Source organism: Phyllobates terribilis, unplaced genomic scaffold, assembly GCF_046119375.1.
Source record: "Phyllobates terribilis strain yellow unplaced genomic scaffold, ASM4611937v1 Scaffold_9__5_contigs__length_417890890, whole genome shotgun sequence".
Classification (NCBI taxonomy): Eukaryota; Metazoa; Chordata; class Amphibia; order Anura; family Dendrobatidae; genus Phyllobates; species Phyllobates terribilis.
Window position 1 is genome coordinate 138581875 of NW_027362769.1, and position 15092 is coordinate 138596966.

General features: G+C 41.0%; 1 protein-coding gene across 1 annotated transcript in view; it reads left to right on the plus strand.

Moving 5' to 3' along the window:
- The window catches only part of DPP4 (dipeptidyl peptidase 4), a 108916-nt gene extending 96573 nt beyond the window's left edge, over window positions 1-12343 (plus strand). The window contains exons 23-27 of the mRNA XM_073647055.1: window positions 138-237; window positions 4798-4862; window positions 7760-7832; window positions 8328-8401; window positions 9707-12343. Of these exons, the coding sequence (XP_073503156.1) occupies window positions 138-237; window positions 4798-4862; window positions 7760-7832; window positions 8328-8401; window positions 9707-9805 (411 nt within the window). The 3' untranslated portion in view covers window positions 9806-12343. The remainder of the gene's footprint in view (window positions 1-137; window positions 238-4797; window positions 4863-7759; window positions 7833-8327; window positions 8402-9706) is intronic.
- The last annotated feature ends 2749 nt before the right edge of the window (window positions 12344-15092 follow it).

The window sequence follows — 15092 nt, forward strand, 5'->3', positions numbered from 1 at the left end:
ATAAAAGACTGTAATTTAGCTACATACTTTGTACTTTTATTTGGAGGATAGCTACATATTAAAGTCTCACGGGGCAATGTTGTACTTTGTTTTGCAATCAGTATGAATAGATTTCATAAAGTCGTTTCTTTTTTCAGTCTTATGGTGGTTATGTAACATCAATGGTACTTGGCAGTGGAAGTGGCGAGTTCAAGTGTGGAATTGCAGTAGCCCCTGTATCCAGCTGGCTTTACTATGGTAAATTACTAATTCTTGCTAAATTTCATCTTATTGTAGCAAAAATTGTTTCGTTTTTAATGATTTAGTATATTTATCTAGCAAACGATTTTGCTAGCTAATCAAAAGTTAACACTTAAAGAGGTTGTTGACTTTTTTTTTTTTTACTTAAATGCATGTACCGTATATTCCGGCGTATAAGACGACCTGGTGTATAAGACGACCCCCCTACTTTCCTGTTAAAATATAGAGTTTAGGATATATTCACCGTATAAGACTACCCCTTTTCCAACGCATACCAAACACCGGTAAAAATTTAAAAAAAACAGATTTGAATTTAACATGGTCCTTTTTTTAATTTAAATTCTTATGACATGCAGGTATATAGCAGGAAAACTGTCACTCATAAACATATTAAAATAGGGGGGACCCCACGTCATTTTTTGGGGGGGTCCCCCATTCTAATAGCTAGTAAAGGCTAGGTATTCAGCTGGGGGCTGATATTAGTAGCCTGGGAAGCTCCGTGGGTATTACCCCCTTCCCAGACTTCAAACATCTGCCCCAGCCGTCTGCTTAACCTCCGCTAGAGACTATAATGATGGTGGATCCCACGCCAATTTTCTTTTTAAAAAATCCTTTATTTTAACACTAAATGACAATTGAGGGGTTAATAAAGATGCAGTCCCTAAATTATTATTAATTTTGTAATTAATTTTTCCCAAAAATGTTGACGTGGGCTTCGCCATATTTTTGTGTCCAGCCAGGTACAGCAGGCAGGAACGGGCTGCCCCCAACCACCAGCTGCCTATTTGTACCTGGCCGGACACAACAATATAGGGAAGCCCTTTTTTTTTTAATTATTTCATGAAATAATTAAAAAAAAAAAGACGTGGGGCTTCGCCCTATTTTTGTGTCCAGCCAGGTACAACAAGGCAGCTGGGGGCTGGAATCCGCAGCGCTGGGAGGCCCAAGCTTTCTGGCCCCCCCCCGCTGCAAATTGCAGTCCGCAGCCACCCCGGAAAATGGCGCGTTCATAGAAGCGCCATCTTCTGGCGCTGTACCCAACTCATCCAGGGCCCTGGTGCGGTGGCTCACTGGGTAATAAAGGGGTTAAGGCCAGCTTGGCATTATCAGCTGGCCCTAAGCCTGAAATTCATGGGGTCACGCCAATATTAGACATGACCGCCATGAATTTCTAGTAAAGTAATTAAAAAAAACACAACACCCAGAATAAAGTCCTTTAATTGAAATAAAGACACAATTTTTTAATGTTCTAAATTAAACCATACTTACCATCACGCCCATTCCAGCTGAAGCCAACGATCTCCTGCAATAAAAGTAAAATAATAAAGCAACCTCATCCTTACCTTTCCATGGTTCCCAGGACCGGTCCAGCTCTGCTACATTCACATGACAGGCTGCACCGCAGCAGAACGCTGCCGTTCAGCTTGCCATGCGGCAGACACTGAGAAGCGCAGGCATGCTTGTGCTCCTCAGTGTCTGACTGTGACGGCATCCAGATGAGCCGAGATCATGTCCAATGAACTCGGCTCACCTCATGCAGGTCACTGACGTGGGAAAATTCTCCTGCTCCCCGCATGCGCAGTAGAAGTTTCCCACGCTGTCAGTGACGGACGTCCAGGAGGTGAGCTGAGTTCATTGTCGGCTCATCTGGATGCCGTCACAGCGAGACACTGAGGAGCGCAAGCATGCCTGCGCTTCTCAGTGTCTACGGGATGACAGGCTGGATGGCAGCGTTCTGCTGCGGTCCAGCCTGTCATGTGAATGTAGCAGAGCTGGACCAGTCCTGGGAACCATGGAAAGGTAAGGATGAGGTTGCTTTATTATTTTTCTTTTATTGCAGGAGATCGTTGGCTTCAGCTGGAATGGGCGTGATGGTAAGTATGGTTTAATTTAGAACAATAAAGAATTGTGTCTTTATTTCAATTAAAGGACTTTATTCTGGGTGTTTGTGTTTTTTTTAACTTTTACTATGGGGTTAGTAATGGGGGTGTCTTATAGACGCCTCTCCATTACTAACCTGGGCTTGATGTCAGCTGGCATTATAAGCTGACATCAACCCCAGCCCTATTACCCCACTGCCACCGCACCAGGGCAGCGTGGAAGAGCGAGGCTAAGTGCCAGAATTGGCGCATCCTATGGATGCGCCATTTCTGGGGCGGCTGACGGCTGGTGTTTCTAGCCTGGGAGGGGGCGAATATTCATGGCTCCCTTCCTGGGCTATTAATATCAGCCCCCAGCTGTCTGCCTAGCCTTTGCTAGCTATTAAATTAGGGGGGACCCCACGTCATTTTTTTGGGGGGGTCCCCCATTTTAATAGCTAGTAAAGGCTAAGTATTCAGCTGGGGGCTGATATTAGTAGCCTGGGAAGCTCCATGGGTATTACCCCCTTCCCAGGCTTCAAACATCTGCCCCAGCTGTCTGCTTAACCTCCGCTAGAGACTAAAATTAAGGGGAACCCCACGCCAATTTTTTTTAAAATAAATCCGTTATTTTAACACTAGATGACAAGTACAGTAACCAGCACTGTCACTGTACTTCTTATATATGTGACTGACATGTTTCTATCTATCTAATCTATGTGTGATGCTCTATCTTTCTGTTATAAATTGTCGGGTACAGATGCTGAATTGCCGGCCGGCTTTTTTAAAGAGACGGTGCATGAAAACACTAATATTTGTTTTAATAAATCCTTTACACTAAATGACAAGTACAGTAAGCAACACTGTCACTGTACTTCATATATATGTGACTGACATGTTTCTATCTATCTAATCTATGTGTGATGCTCTATTCTTTCTATTCTAAATTGTCGGGTGCCGGCTTATGCCGCTGCTGAATTGCCGGCTTTTCATATATTGTCACAGAAGCGATGCGAACTTCCCTGCTCCGGACACAGCGCAGCGCTTCTGTGACAAGTGAAAACTGTCGGCACAGAAGTCCTGCGCTGTGTCCGGAGCTGGGAATACGCAGCGATGTGTCATTTTCAGCACAGAAGCGCTGACTGTCTGGACCTACCGCCGCCGTATTTTAACTCCCTCCACCTTATATTAACTCCGACATGGCAGGGATACGGCCACGGCAGCTTATTAACACCCCCAGAGTATCCCTGCATGTCAATTTCTGAAAGTTCAAAAGCATTACCGGCGTATAAGACGACCCCAGACTAGACAGAAGATTTTTCAGTCTTCAAAAGTCGTCTTATACGCCGGAATATACGGTATTTGGGGCTATAAATCATTTTTGCAATTGGGTTCCATTAATAGTTTTGCCCTGCTTGCCTTCTATGGCCTCTGTGTTACACTAGCTGAGAATCTGTCAGTCAGCCCGCTATTATGGCCTGACAGAGAGTTTGCAACTTTGTTACCTATTTTTTCTCAGCTCCTCACAGCTGATTTATGATCCCACACTGCAGCAAAGTTGAATTTTCAGAGAAAGAAAGAGCCTATCAGGCTATGTGCCCACGATGCAGAAATGCTCAGGATTTTTCCTGAGCGTTTCTGCATCTCCCTGGCAGAAAAAAACGCATGCGGATTGTACATGCGGATTGTACATGCGGATTGTACATGCGGATTGTACATGCGTTTTTCCTGCCAGGGACATGCGGATGTGAAGCGTTCTTCACTTGCATTTCCGCATGTTGGTTGACAAGCGCTTTCCAGGCGATTTTAGCATCACTTGGAAAGTGCTTGTCAACTTGGTCACACTATATAAATCCATGCAACCGGCATGGATTCATATAGTGTGACCCGAGAGAATGTCAAAAAATAAAAAAATAAATATATACTTACCCTTTGATGGCCCGCGCTGTCTTGCTTCGCTCTGTTCTTCCTTGCCCGCAGCGGTACACTGAAGGACCTGCCGACGTCAGCGTCGCGTGACCCGTCACATGACTATGACGTCAGCGCAGGTCCTTCAGTACATCGCGAACTGCCGGCATGAGAGGAGGAGCGCACCGGGGGCTGCCAGAAGGTAAGTATATATTTATTTTTTATTTTATTCTTTTTTTTTTTACAGTTTTCTATGGTACCCGGGTCCGGAGGAGAGTCTCCTCTTCTCTAGACCTGGGTACCATCCGCACATTAGAACGCATGGAATGCGCATGTACAGATCCAGTGATGCGGAATCCATGCGATCTAATGCAAGTCAATGGCGGCGAAAACGCAGAGCTTCCCCAAAATAATTGGTAATGCTGCGTTTTTTTCCGCAATGATAATCCGCAGCGGAACTTTCAGCACCATGTGCACGGCACAAGCGGATTATCATTGGGGAACATGGCAGGCCTTCTACCATGCGTTTTTTAAGCGTTTCTGCAGCGTTTTTGCCGCTGCGGAAACGCTTAAAAAACGCATCATGGGCACACAGCCTAAAAGTCAAATGGTGCAAAACCTTTAATAAAACCCAGTTGGAGAAATGATTTTTAGCCTCAAATACATGCATTTAAGCAACAAAAAAAAAAAACACTTTACTATGATATGCAAAGTTGCATCTGTCAGTAAATGTATGAATATTTAAAGAATATGTAATAAAGGTTTGTATTGTGAAATCTTTCCATTGTAGACACTATTTATACAGAGCGGTACATGAGCCTTCCTACTCCAGAAGACAATCTTGAAAATTACGAGGTAGGAGAAACAGAACACAGAAGAATTTCAGTTGGAAATATCTTTTTATTAATCTAATTTTTTTTAATCTTTAATGAATTATTTATTCATCATCCGGTGCACTTGAGGAACGACAAAGATCGCTGCATTGAGTATCACATCTCTAACACAGAAAAGTTTCTCAAAGGCATCAATCATGGTGGAAAACTCCAAACTTCATGTGAAGTGGTGGAAGCGGCTGATGTTGCACATTCTTTGTCATTGACCTTAGATGCTTTCATGATAACGATGTCTGTAATGCTTAAGTGTGGAGAAGAGCTGATTGCTTCTCGCAACCCGGGTCCACGGTCCAGGTCAGTGCTCTCTGGTTGAGGAGAGGAACTGCGTGAATTTCCTGAGCTTCCTGGTTCCCCCGATGCAGCTTTGATTTGCTGGGCTGGATTGATGTCATTTGTGGCACACGCAGGTGACGTCTCGCCAACCTGGCTAATCATATGCTGAGCCTGGGATCCTGGAGAGTAAGGAAATTCACGCAGCCCCTGTCCACAGCCAGAAAGCACTGACCTGGACCATGGACTGTGGTCATGTGAAACTGCCTTAGTGGAGCAGCAGCTACAGGGAAAAAATTAAGTTATATTCTTCCTGCAGCCGCTTGCTTCCAGTCATCAGGGCGGTGCAGATTACAGTCACTGTTATCACTACGTGGCATATTGATGAACAGCATGCTTAGCACACACACACTGCACACACATACATTGCAGTACTGTCTGTCAATCTATGTGCAGAGGAGTGATTACAATGCACTCACTGTATAATGAGCGGTGACTGTAACAGCCTCCTGCACTGCCTCAATGACTGGAAACAAGCAGTTGCAGGGAGAATAAAACTTATTTTTCTCCCTGTAGCTGCTGCGCCAATATGGCAGCCAGACATGCTTTAAGCACTATTTATCTGCAGGTGAATAGTGTTTTTGGGGGTGACAGGTTCCCTTTAAAATGACTTTGCCTTTCTGCATCATCTATTGAAAATTAATACAACAAAATGCTGAATACTTTAGAGACGTTGATAACTACTGATAAACATGGTCCTAAAATAAAAATAAAAAACACATACTCATCTACCCACCACCATCTGTCCCACCACTCTACACCATGTCCATGTGTGGTAGAGCTTAGGCTCCCGGCTTCTTCTATCTTCAAGGAGAACAGGTGACCACTGTGGTCATGCTATCCCTAAGCCCGGGAATAGTGCTAGGAGACCGTTTCTTCTAAGATGGAATGTGTCTACTGATTGGCTGTCACTGATGTCCTCCTTCCCCAACCCCCAGAAGAAAAATCTATAGACCATCAAGGGATGCCATCGACAGTTCCAATGAGTAGTAGGGTTCAAGTAGAAGAATGTATTTTTACTTTAGGAACACCATAGACCCTATATAATTATAAGTAGTGAACTCCCACCCGCCCCCAATGCTGTATTCATAAAACAATTATGCATTGTGATTTTTGTGCATTTTATGTATTTTTACCAAAATTTTGGAGGCCAAAATTTGATAGCTACAACTATTCAGGAGACATTGTTATTGTCAACTAATGAGAACAAGCTCATTAAAGGGTTATTTTTTCCAACATTTGAATGAAATCCGTCAGCAGGTTTTACTATGTAATTCAAGAGCAGAGTGATGTAGGGGCAGAGATCCTGATTACAGTGATGTGTGACTTACTGGGCTGTCTTTTGCTTTTTCAATAACAAATACTCCTATAGCTACAAGCCATGTAAGTAAGCCAAAAAGCATAACTATAAACACCCCCCAAAAAGAGAGAAAGCTTTCTTTCAGTCCAAAATAAAATAACTTTATTGATATAAAAAATATAAAAGTGTATATTAAAAAAACAGATATTTACAAAGAGACAATAGAGCTGAGGTTAAAGGTGGGTATACCTGGAAAAAATATAGCAATATCCCACATAATCATATTGGAAATCTCTGAAAATGAATAGTATATATCACAATAACCTACAGTTTCATTGATGAGGGTTATAGAAGCTCATCTTATGAAAAACAACAATGGATAGTAGATTCACACAGGCAGAGCCATAACATGAGAAGTATGGCAAAAGTTAAGCATGTCCCTCATATATAGCTCAGTCATCCAAGACAGACTATGTCTATGCATTCATATCATCCACTAAAGAGTATTTCACAATAAGTGAATTAAATATCCATGTGAATGTAAGCATAGGAAAATGATCAAAGGGATGTGTGTCCAGGAACACACCACACCTGACGCGCGTTTTGCAATGAAATGCTTTATCCAGGGGTGTTTTATCAGTGTTCAGTGTTTATCAGCAAGAGATAATCACTTCAGAACTAGGTGTCCTGTGCCTCCTAGTCCAACCACACCCCCATCACTTATTAGCAGCTTTCTGTCCAAAAACAATGTACACAGAAATCTGCTAATCAGTGGTATGGGCGGGTTTATACACAGCTCAGCATTCGAGCTCTGCTAGATCTGCAGCAGAGAAAACTGTGATTCTATCACAACTGCTGTACTCCGTAAACAAAGTGATACATCGCTGGAATCAAGATCTCTGTCCCTACATCGTGCTGCTGTAACATTACATAGCAAAAAACTGTTGAAAGATTCCCTTTAAACTTGTGACCTGTCCACAGGATATATGGTGACGAGACCCTCCACCGATCCTCTTGGTTAAATCTGCAATTTTTTTATCGCAATTAAAATTTAGTAAACACAACCTTTAAAAAAGAAAAAAGAAAAGTGCTAATGAATAAGTAATTAGTGCTATCAAAAGAATGCCAAAAAATCAGAGTCTTCAATCTGTGCAAGTATCATGAAAGGGACCCTTTAATTAAGTGATATCATAGCTAAAATCAAACTATTGTTTTTTTTTGTTTTGCAGAGTTCAACGGTCATGTCTAGAGCAGCGAAGTTTAAGGATGTGGGATACCTTCTAATCCACGGCACAGCAGATGGTGAGCCTCCTCTAATTAGTCTTCTAGCACCCGTGACAGATTTCTAGCATCAAAACCGGCAAAACAAATACTTGATGGCCAAATGTTATATCATGATGACCGAGACAGAACTATTTATTTTAACACTAATTGTCTGCAAATGTAAATTATTAGCAATGTAATTATTTCATGAAAATCAAAGTCTGGATCTGCCATGAAGCGAACACATGTTCATTATTAACCACTTTTGCTTCTCGCAGGGATTTGTCATAAGTCATCACATAAGTCATCAATGTACAACGACACCTCTCTGAGATGACCGCCGAAAAATGCAATATGGTCATCTACAGGGATGGTCCTCTCTAATAAGTCACACATAGGAGCTGAAAATCCATCACAGAAAAATCTTGCCTTGATCACAGGAGGGGTCTTCTAAAAAATGTGAATCATTAGGGTGGTTTCAGTTTATAAAACTAGTAAAAATCATTTATTTTTATCTCTTATTTCTTTTCTTAGATAATGTTCATTTCCAACAAGCAGCACAAATATCAAAAGCTCTTGTTGATGCCGGAGTAGACTTTGAGACTATGGTAAGTCTTTTAATCATTGTCATGCTATATTGTAAATGTATATAATTGAATTGCTCTTGGATTCTTAAAGGGGTTATCCAGGACTTTAACACTGATGGCATATCCCTAGGATAGGTTATCAATGTCTAACCGTTGGGGGTGCAACACCTGGCACAACTGCCGATCACCTGTTCCCAGTGTCAGCCAGGACTGCTCAGCTATGGAGCTGCACCGCACAGCTCCGACGACGGTATAGTGGCCACAGCCGGATACTGCACATCTGCCCCCTATTAAAATCAATAGGGAGTGGATGTGCAGTAGCCGGCCACAGGCACTATTCAGTCAATGGGGCTGTGCCTTGCAGCTCTGCAACTGAGCAGTTCCGGATGTTGCCGACACTGGGAACAGCTGATCAGTGGGGGTGCTGAGTGTCGCACCTCCACCGATCAGACATTGATCACATATCCTAAGGATAGGCCATCAATGTTAAAGTCCAGGACAACCCCTTTAATATTGATGTTGCACGTTGATAGGGAAAACAAGGATAGTTTGAGTATCATTGCTTTGTCTTTTGAAATTATTAGGTCATGCCTAAATTAGAAAGCAAAGCCTGTCCTTGCTGTGGCTATCTTTTCTGGCTACCCGGTATCCTCAATAACAATAGTTGAAACGGAATCCATCAGTAAGATCAACCCCCCCAAACCGCATATATGAACGTGAAGGTCTATGGAAGCAAAATCCACCAACACCTTTATATCTTATATCTGTTGCTGCATCCTGAGAAAATTGCATTTTAATTCATACAAAAATTATGTCTTAAGTGCTCTGGGTGTGACAGAGCACTTTTCAAGCCAATGCCTTCCATGGTTGTTTCACCACCCAGTACCAGATTCTTTAGGTTGATTGACAGTTCCCTGTCTGTGTGATGTCTGGCGCCAGGCAAGGAAATCATACTTTGATCTATTAATAAAACTAAGGTGGCTGCTTATGTGGGGGAAAAAATCCTCAGAATGCAAAATTTTGGAAATGCTTTGTTAAGTACAGAACACTTAATGCTTCATTTGCTTATGAATTAAAAAGCTGATTACTTGAGAACGCAGCAACAGATAGATGATATAAAGGTGTTGATGGATTTACATTTCAAAGTTCTGCGTGAGGTTGATCTTACTGACAGATTCCCTTTGATGGATTTTTCTCACTCTGTCTCTCCATTATCTATCTCTCATATCTTCTACTGAGGACGGCCGGCTACTGATGTGATCAGTGTTCACCCTATTAAAATTATCGGAAATAACCTTTTACAATTGTACATTCTTTTCTTTTTAGTGGTACACTGACAAAGACCACGGAATCGGAGGGTTGGCCAGCAGACACATCTACACCCATATGAGCCATTATCTGAAGCAATGCTTCAATCTACAGTGACAGTGGACAAAACCAAAATGGGACATCGACCTTTACACTGTGACGAACAAAAGGACACTTTTTTTTTCTAAAATGATCATAAATAACCAAAAATCCATAAATTCAGAACCAAAAATGCCGAAGCACCAAAGCCAAGAACACAACTTTTTGCAACTACTGTATTAATGAATAAAACACCGAATCGTTTGGACATACACTCCCGTGTAGTATATATGTATTTTTAAGAAATGAGATCCTATTTCCTAATTTATAGAGGATGAATAATTAAGAGGATAAACTATTTATATGTTGATGTAAACTCCCCAAATGACAGGAGGAATTGGCCGCATTAATATACATGTTTCTTTATGCTGCGAGAGTTGTGATCATCGGGGAACGCTCGAACACTTGGAATTGTTCCTCATGTTTATGAATTTTTAACTAGTGTCTAATTAAAACAGAATGTACTCAATAATATTGTCTTAATTAGTAAACCTTGTCTTAAATTCAAAGAAAATTAAAAAGGGTTCTGGGCATAGAGTTTCAAAAGGAAGTTTAACCCATTACTTTACAATTTGCAACCCTACAAATTACTATAATACTTTCCAAGTTGAACCCCCTGCAAATCCAGTTGTTGGACGCCTGGCAGTAATTGTTCTCCTTTTTCAGTATTTTTCCTTCATCTCTCTTAACGAGACTATGACGAAATTCCAAATATTTTGTATGAATACATTTTTGGATGTCCGATTATTGCTTTAAACAATACATTGAAGAAGTCATTGGAGTCATTTTGCATGATAATATTTATAGGGATGTGGATGATTTATTAAATAGGAACTTACAACATCAATTTAATTTTTGCTAACATTTGTTGTTTATTTAGGATGACCTTTTTTTTAAAATGGAACTTGTTCAGGCAATCAGCCAATCGGCGCGGGTTCTGCTTCTTTAATCCCAGGCGATCAGTTGTTTTTGCAAGTAGAAGCTGCAGTGGCCACTGCAGGTGAAATGTGGCATTACATGTCATTTGAGTTGATAGACCTCCACATTATTCTGGATAATACTGTAGGTACGAGGGATTAGGGGTGCTCACTGCAACATGCATACATATATGCAAGGGTTGTGGTCTTAGAACCATCCCTTTTACCACTTGATCACCAGTTAATGCCCCTTAATTTATTAGGGTATTTATTAGGGTATTTTTTGTTTTAAAAAAAGCCCTATCCCTTGACTACAGTCTGCTAAAAAAACAACAACAAAAAACTGCGCTTTACTCACCCACCCCAGTACTGTGACTCCACCACTGTCATTGTCTGCAGTGCTGATGTTTCGATGACAGCCGTGCAGCCAATCAGTAAGCTCACTGATTGGCTGCAGCGCTGTTAATGTGACATCAATTCTGAAGACAATGCAGACACTGGGAGCTGCGGTAGAGACTCAGCGCTGGACCCGGGGAGAGTAAAACAAACTGCAGTCTGGAGGGAAGAGGGGGTTTCTGAAACCAGAAAACCCCTTTAAACACTTCAATTTCTTAGGAAAGGAATCCAATCCAATATTATGATTCTAACAAAACCTTTTAGTAGCTGTAACTTATATATCACAATCACTGGGTCACTACACCCATAGAAATGTATAACATAGACATATCGTGACAGAGTATCATAAAATCATATAGTTTTTAAAAGCCGGTAATCTTGCGCCACTCATCCTGCAGTATGTTAAGCCAAGAGAAGAAGGACACATTCCTAATGCCACATTATTCTAGCGATTGCAACAAGTGTCAACTTTTAGGAATCGTTTTACTACAATAGTTACTTTATACAAAGTTAAGTCCAGTTATGTCCTTCATTACCTTTGTTTTTTTTTTACTATCATGTCCCGATATTGTATTGACTTTATTTTGTGATACATTATTTTGTCACGCATGTCACTCTCCACAAGGAGAGACTTTACCCCTCTCATGTCTCTCATACAGTCAAATCAGAACTCATGCTTTGCACTGATGAGGAGCAAACACCTCGAAACATGTTTCTGCAAATTGAGATTCTGGTTTGACTTTTATGCCAAGTCATATGACAAGGCTCTTTAAAGGGTTGATGTTGACTTTTAGGAATTGCTACTTCCAATAGGTGGCACTAGAGTTCAAGTCCTCTTCCTCTCTGAAGTGACAGTTTGCATATTAGGAGAAAAACAATGGAATTTCACTGAAGAAACCATGAAGCCTTGTCTTTGGCCATTTAGGCCACATGACCGGTAACAGATATTTTGTTTTCTACTGCTTATACAATAAAATATATTGTCTCTATAACTGGATAGAGAGCAATTTATGGGCCCTATGAGTTTTGATTCAACCTTGTGTTGACTTAGTGATTAAAGGTATGAAATAGATGTTGATGAGAAACATGTCCCGACACAGCGTAGATAGTTCTACTAAATATTTATTGTCACGTGACAGAAATGTCTATGCAAAAAGCACACGATACATAAACATTTGTAATAAATTACATCCAAATCTGGGTGATTTTGACAAAATAGAAAATTAAAAATGAATCAAATGTATCAAGTTGCAGTCAGCGTCTCGTTTTTTTCAATGCGATTTTACACAGCTGAAACAAATGGTGAAAATGTACTTCAAGCTCACACTATTCTAGAAAGAAAATAAACAGGCAATGGAATTTCTCAATCAGGCAGGCTATCAATCAAGAGGAAGGCTAGTCTGATCCTTCAACATGACCAGTTTTTCCCAGAAGAGACTTTATGAAAAATCTTGCATATAAAAGGGACTATAAAGGATCAGGCTAGTAAAACATGGCTGCTTTTTTTCCTACAATACTACACTTGTCTAGAGGTTGTGTGTTATCACAGCTCCACTCTTTCTCTTTACATGGAGCAGAGCTGTAATTCCTGACACAACCAGTAGAGAGAAGTGGTGCTGTTTCAAAAAAAAGCAGCCTTGTTTTGCTAATCCTGTACAAGCCCTTTAAGAGTCCAGCTGGTGGGGGCAGGCAGTTTCCTTCTTTTTTTAAGTAGACATTTGCACAGACATTTTAAGGAAATAATAGAAGCCTATAGGTGAGATTTTGGCCACCACCTGACTTTTAGGAAATGTTAAGGGAATAAAAAATGTCATAAAAGGTTTTTTTTTGTGGGAAGGGACCCTTTGACACCTTTAACTCCATGATTTTATAATAAGAAAATAAGATATTCAGGGGAAGAGGATTCAGGTGGGTCATGTTGGAGGACCATGGCTTTGGGGAATCTTGGAGACCATGGCCTTGGGTTATGTTTGATGGCCATGGTTTTGGGTCATGTCGGTGGGTCATGACTTTGGGACATATTGGAGGGCCATGGCATTTGGGTCATGCTGGTGGCCATAGCTTTGGGTCATGTTGGAGGGCCATGACTTTGGGGCATCTCGTAGACAATGGCTTTGAATCATGTTGGAGGGCCTTGACTTTGAGTCATGTTGGGGGGCCAAGGCTTTGGGTCAAATTGGAGGGCCATGGCTTTTGGGTCATGCTGGAGGCCATAGCTTTGGGTCATGTTGGAGGGCCATCACTTTGGGGCATATTGGAGACCATGGCTTTGGATCATGTTGGAGGGCCTTGGCTTTGAGTCATGTTGGTGGGCCATGGCTGTGGGTCATATTGAAGGGCCATGGCTTTTGGGTCATGTTGGAGGGCCAGGCTATTGGGTTCTTCATAACAATTTATAAACAAAATTACATTTAGAATTTTACAGAAAGAATCTTAATAACAAAACATATGATCATCCCATTTATATTGTAAGCTACACAAAAAAGATGAGATCAGACTAAAAAGTTGATTTTGCTGGAGTAGTCCATAGATAATGCACTTCATTTTCTTGTGCCCAAAAAACAAAAACATATAACAATTATTAAAAATTAATCACATCATTATTATTTACCCAAACTGGCAAATCTGGACTAATTTTCCAAAAGTTAGACTTCTTTGGAGCTGAAAAGCAAAGAAAACTTTTAATCAAACATGAAACAACCTGTTCATTTCAGTTGTAATATTCCCTATGCTGCCTATCGAGAAGTTCATACTAGAGTAGCTTGCTCCATCATGTTGTCATGGACGGTCATCCAATATTTATTATATAGATATCTATAAGGATGACCAGAACTGAAGGAACCCACACCTTACTACTTGTCCAATCTCAGATGCCCATTTCTGTTTTCTCTTGTCACAATGATATGTCATGTCATTCTGGGGAACCTCGTCAGTGAAAAAAATATTTTGTACTGGAAATGACTCTGTTTAAAAGGAACCTGTCAACTGATTCATACTGCCCGAACAACACCAGGCACCGGCAGCACTATTGCAGTCATGAATGTTTCACTCTAAAATGCATTTCGAGAAAACATATTTTGAAAAGCTGTCCGGAGACTATTGAATTTCTCCAATTCATCAAGACCGGAGATTTTCTTGCCGGTTTTGATGAGGGAGTGTTTGGGAGTCAGACGCTCCTGATTTATTAAGAAGTGCATGCCCCGTAATAAATGAGGAGCATCTGACCTGTGGAGTGTGCCACTGTGTGCCACACCAGAAATCTTACCCCAGTCCCTGATTGATGTAATATTTTAGGCTTAAGGACCGCCACAGTTTGTCTAATCCATCACGCCCCCACCGTACCCCTCTCCCGTCCCAGTTTTGCACATTTTGGTGTAGATGGGAGAAACTGATGTAAACACACCAAAACTTGCAAAAATTTTTGAGCAACTCCAAGTTGCGCAAAAATTATTTCAACTTTTCAAAGCACTTCACGCCAGAATTCTATGTGGGGCCTATGTGTCTCCGATGACTAGTCCAAGGCAGGTCCCTGGCAGGTTGTCCCCACATTACTTTCGGGTATCTCTACATAGCGGGAGACCTGCTATTCTAGGGGAGCGAAGCCCACATTGACCTTCCTCGGACCATTCTGAGACACATAGTCCCTGGCCAGTTTTTGAAAGTATGTTTTCTCTGAAATGTTTCAGAGTAAAAGATATACGGCTGCAAATGATGTCTGATTCCTCCAATGTGAGGTTCAGGCAGCATGAAACAGCTGATATGTTCCCTTTCATGTGTGATGCTATTGCAACAATAAGAAGGAAAAACATTTCACAAAGTCTGAAATTCTAAATTTCTTTTCCATAAATGATTGTAGCTTTTTTTCTAATTAGAAGAATTATCCTTATGTTATTGAATATGAAAAAGAATTGGGGTCAATATAGAAATATAACATGATTCATTACAATTAAAAAATGAAGAAGTTGCAATCGAGGTCCGATTGTCTTCACTTT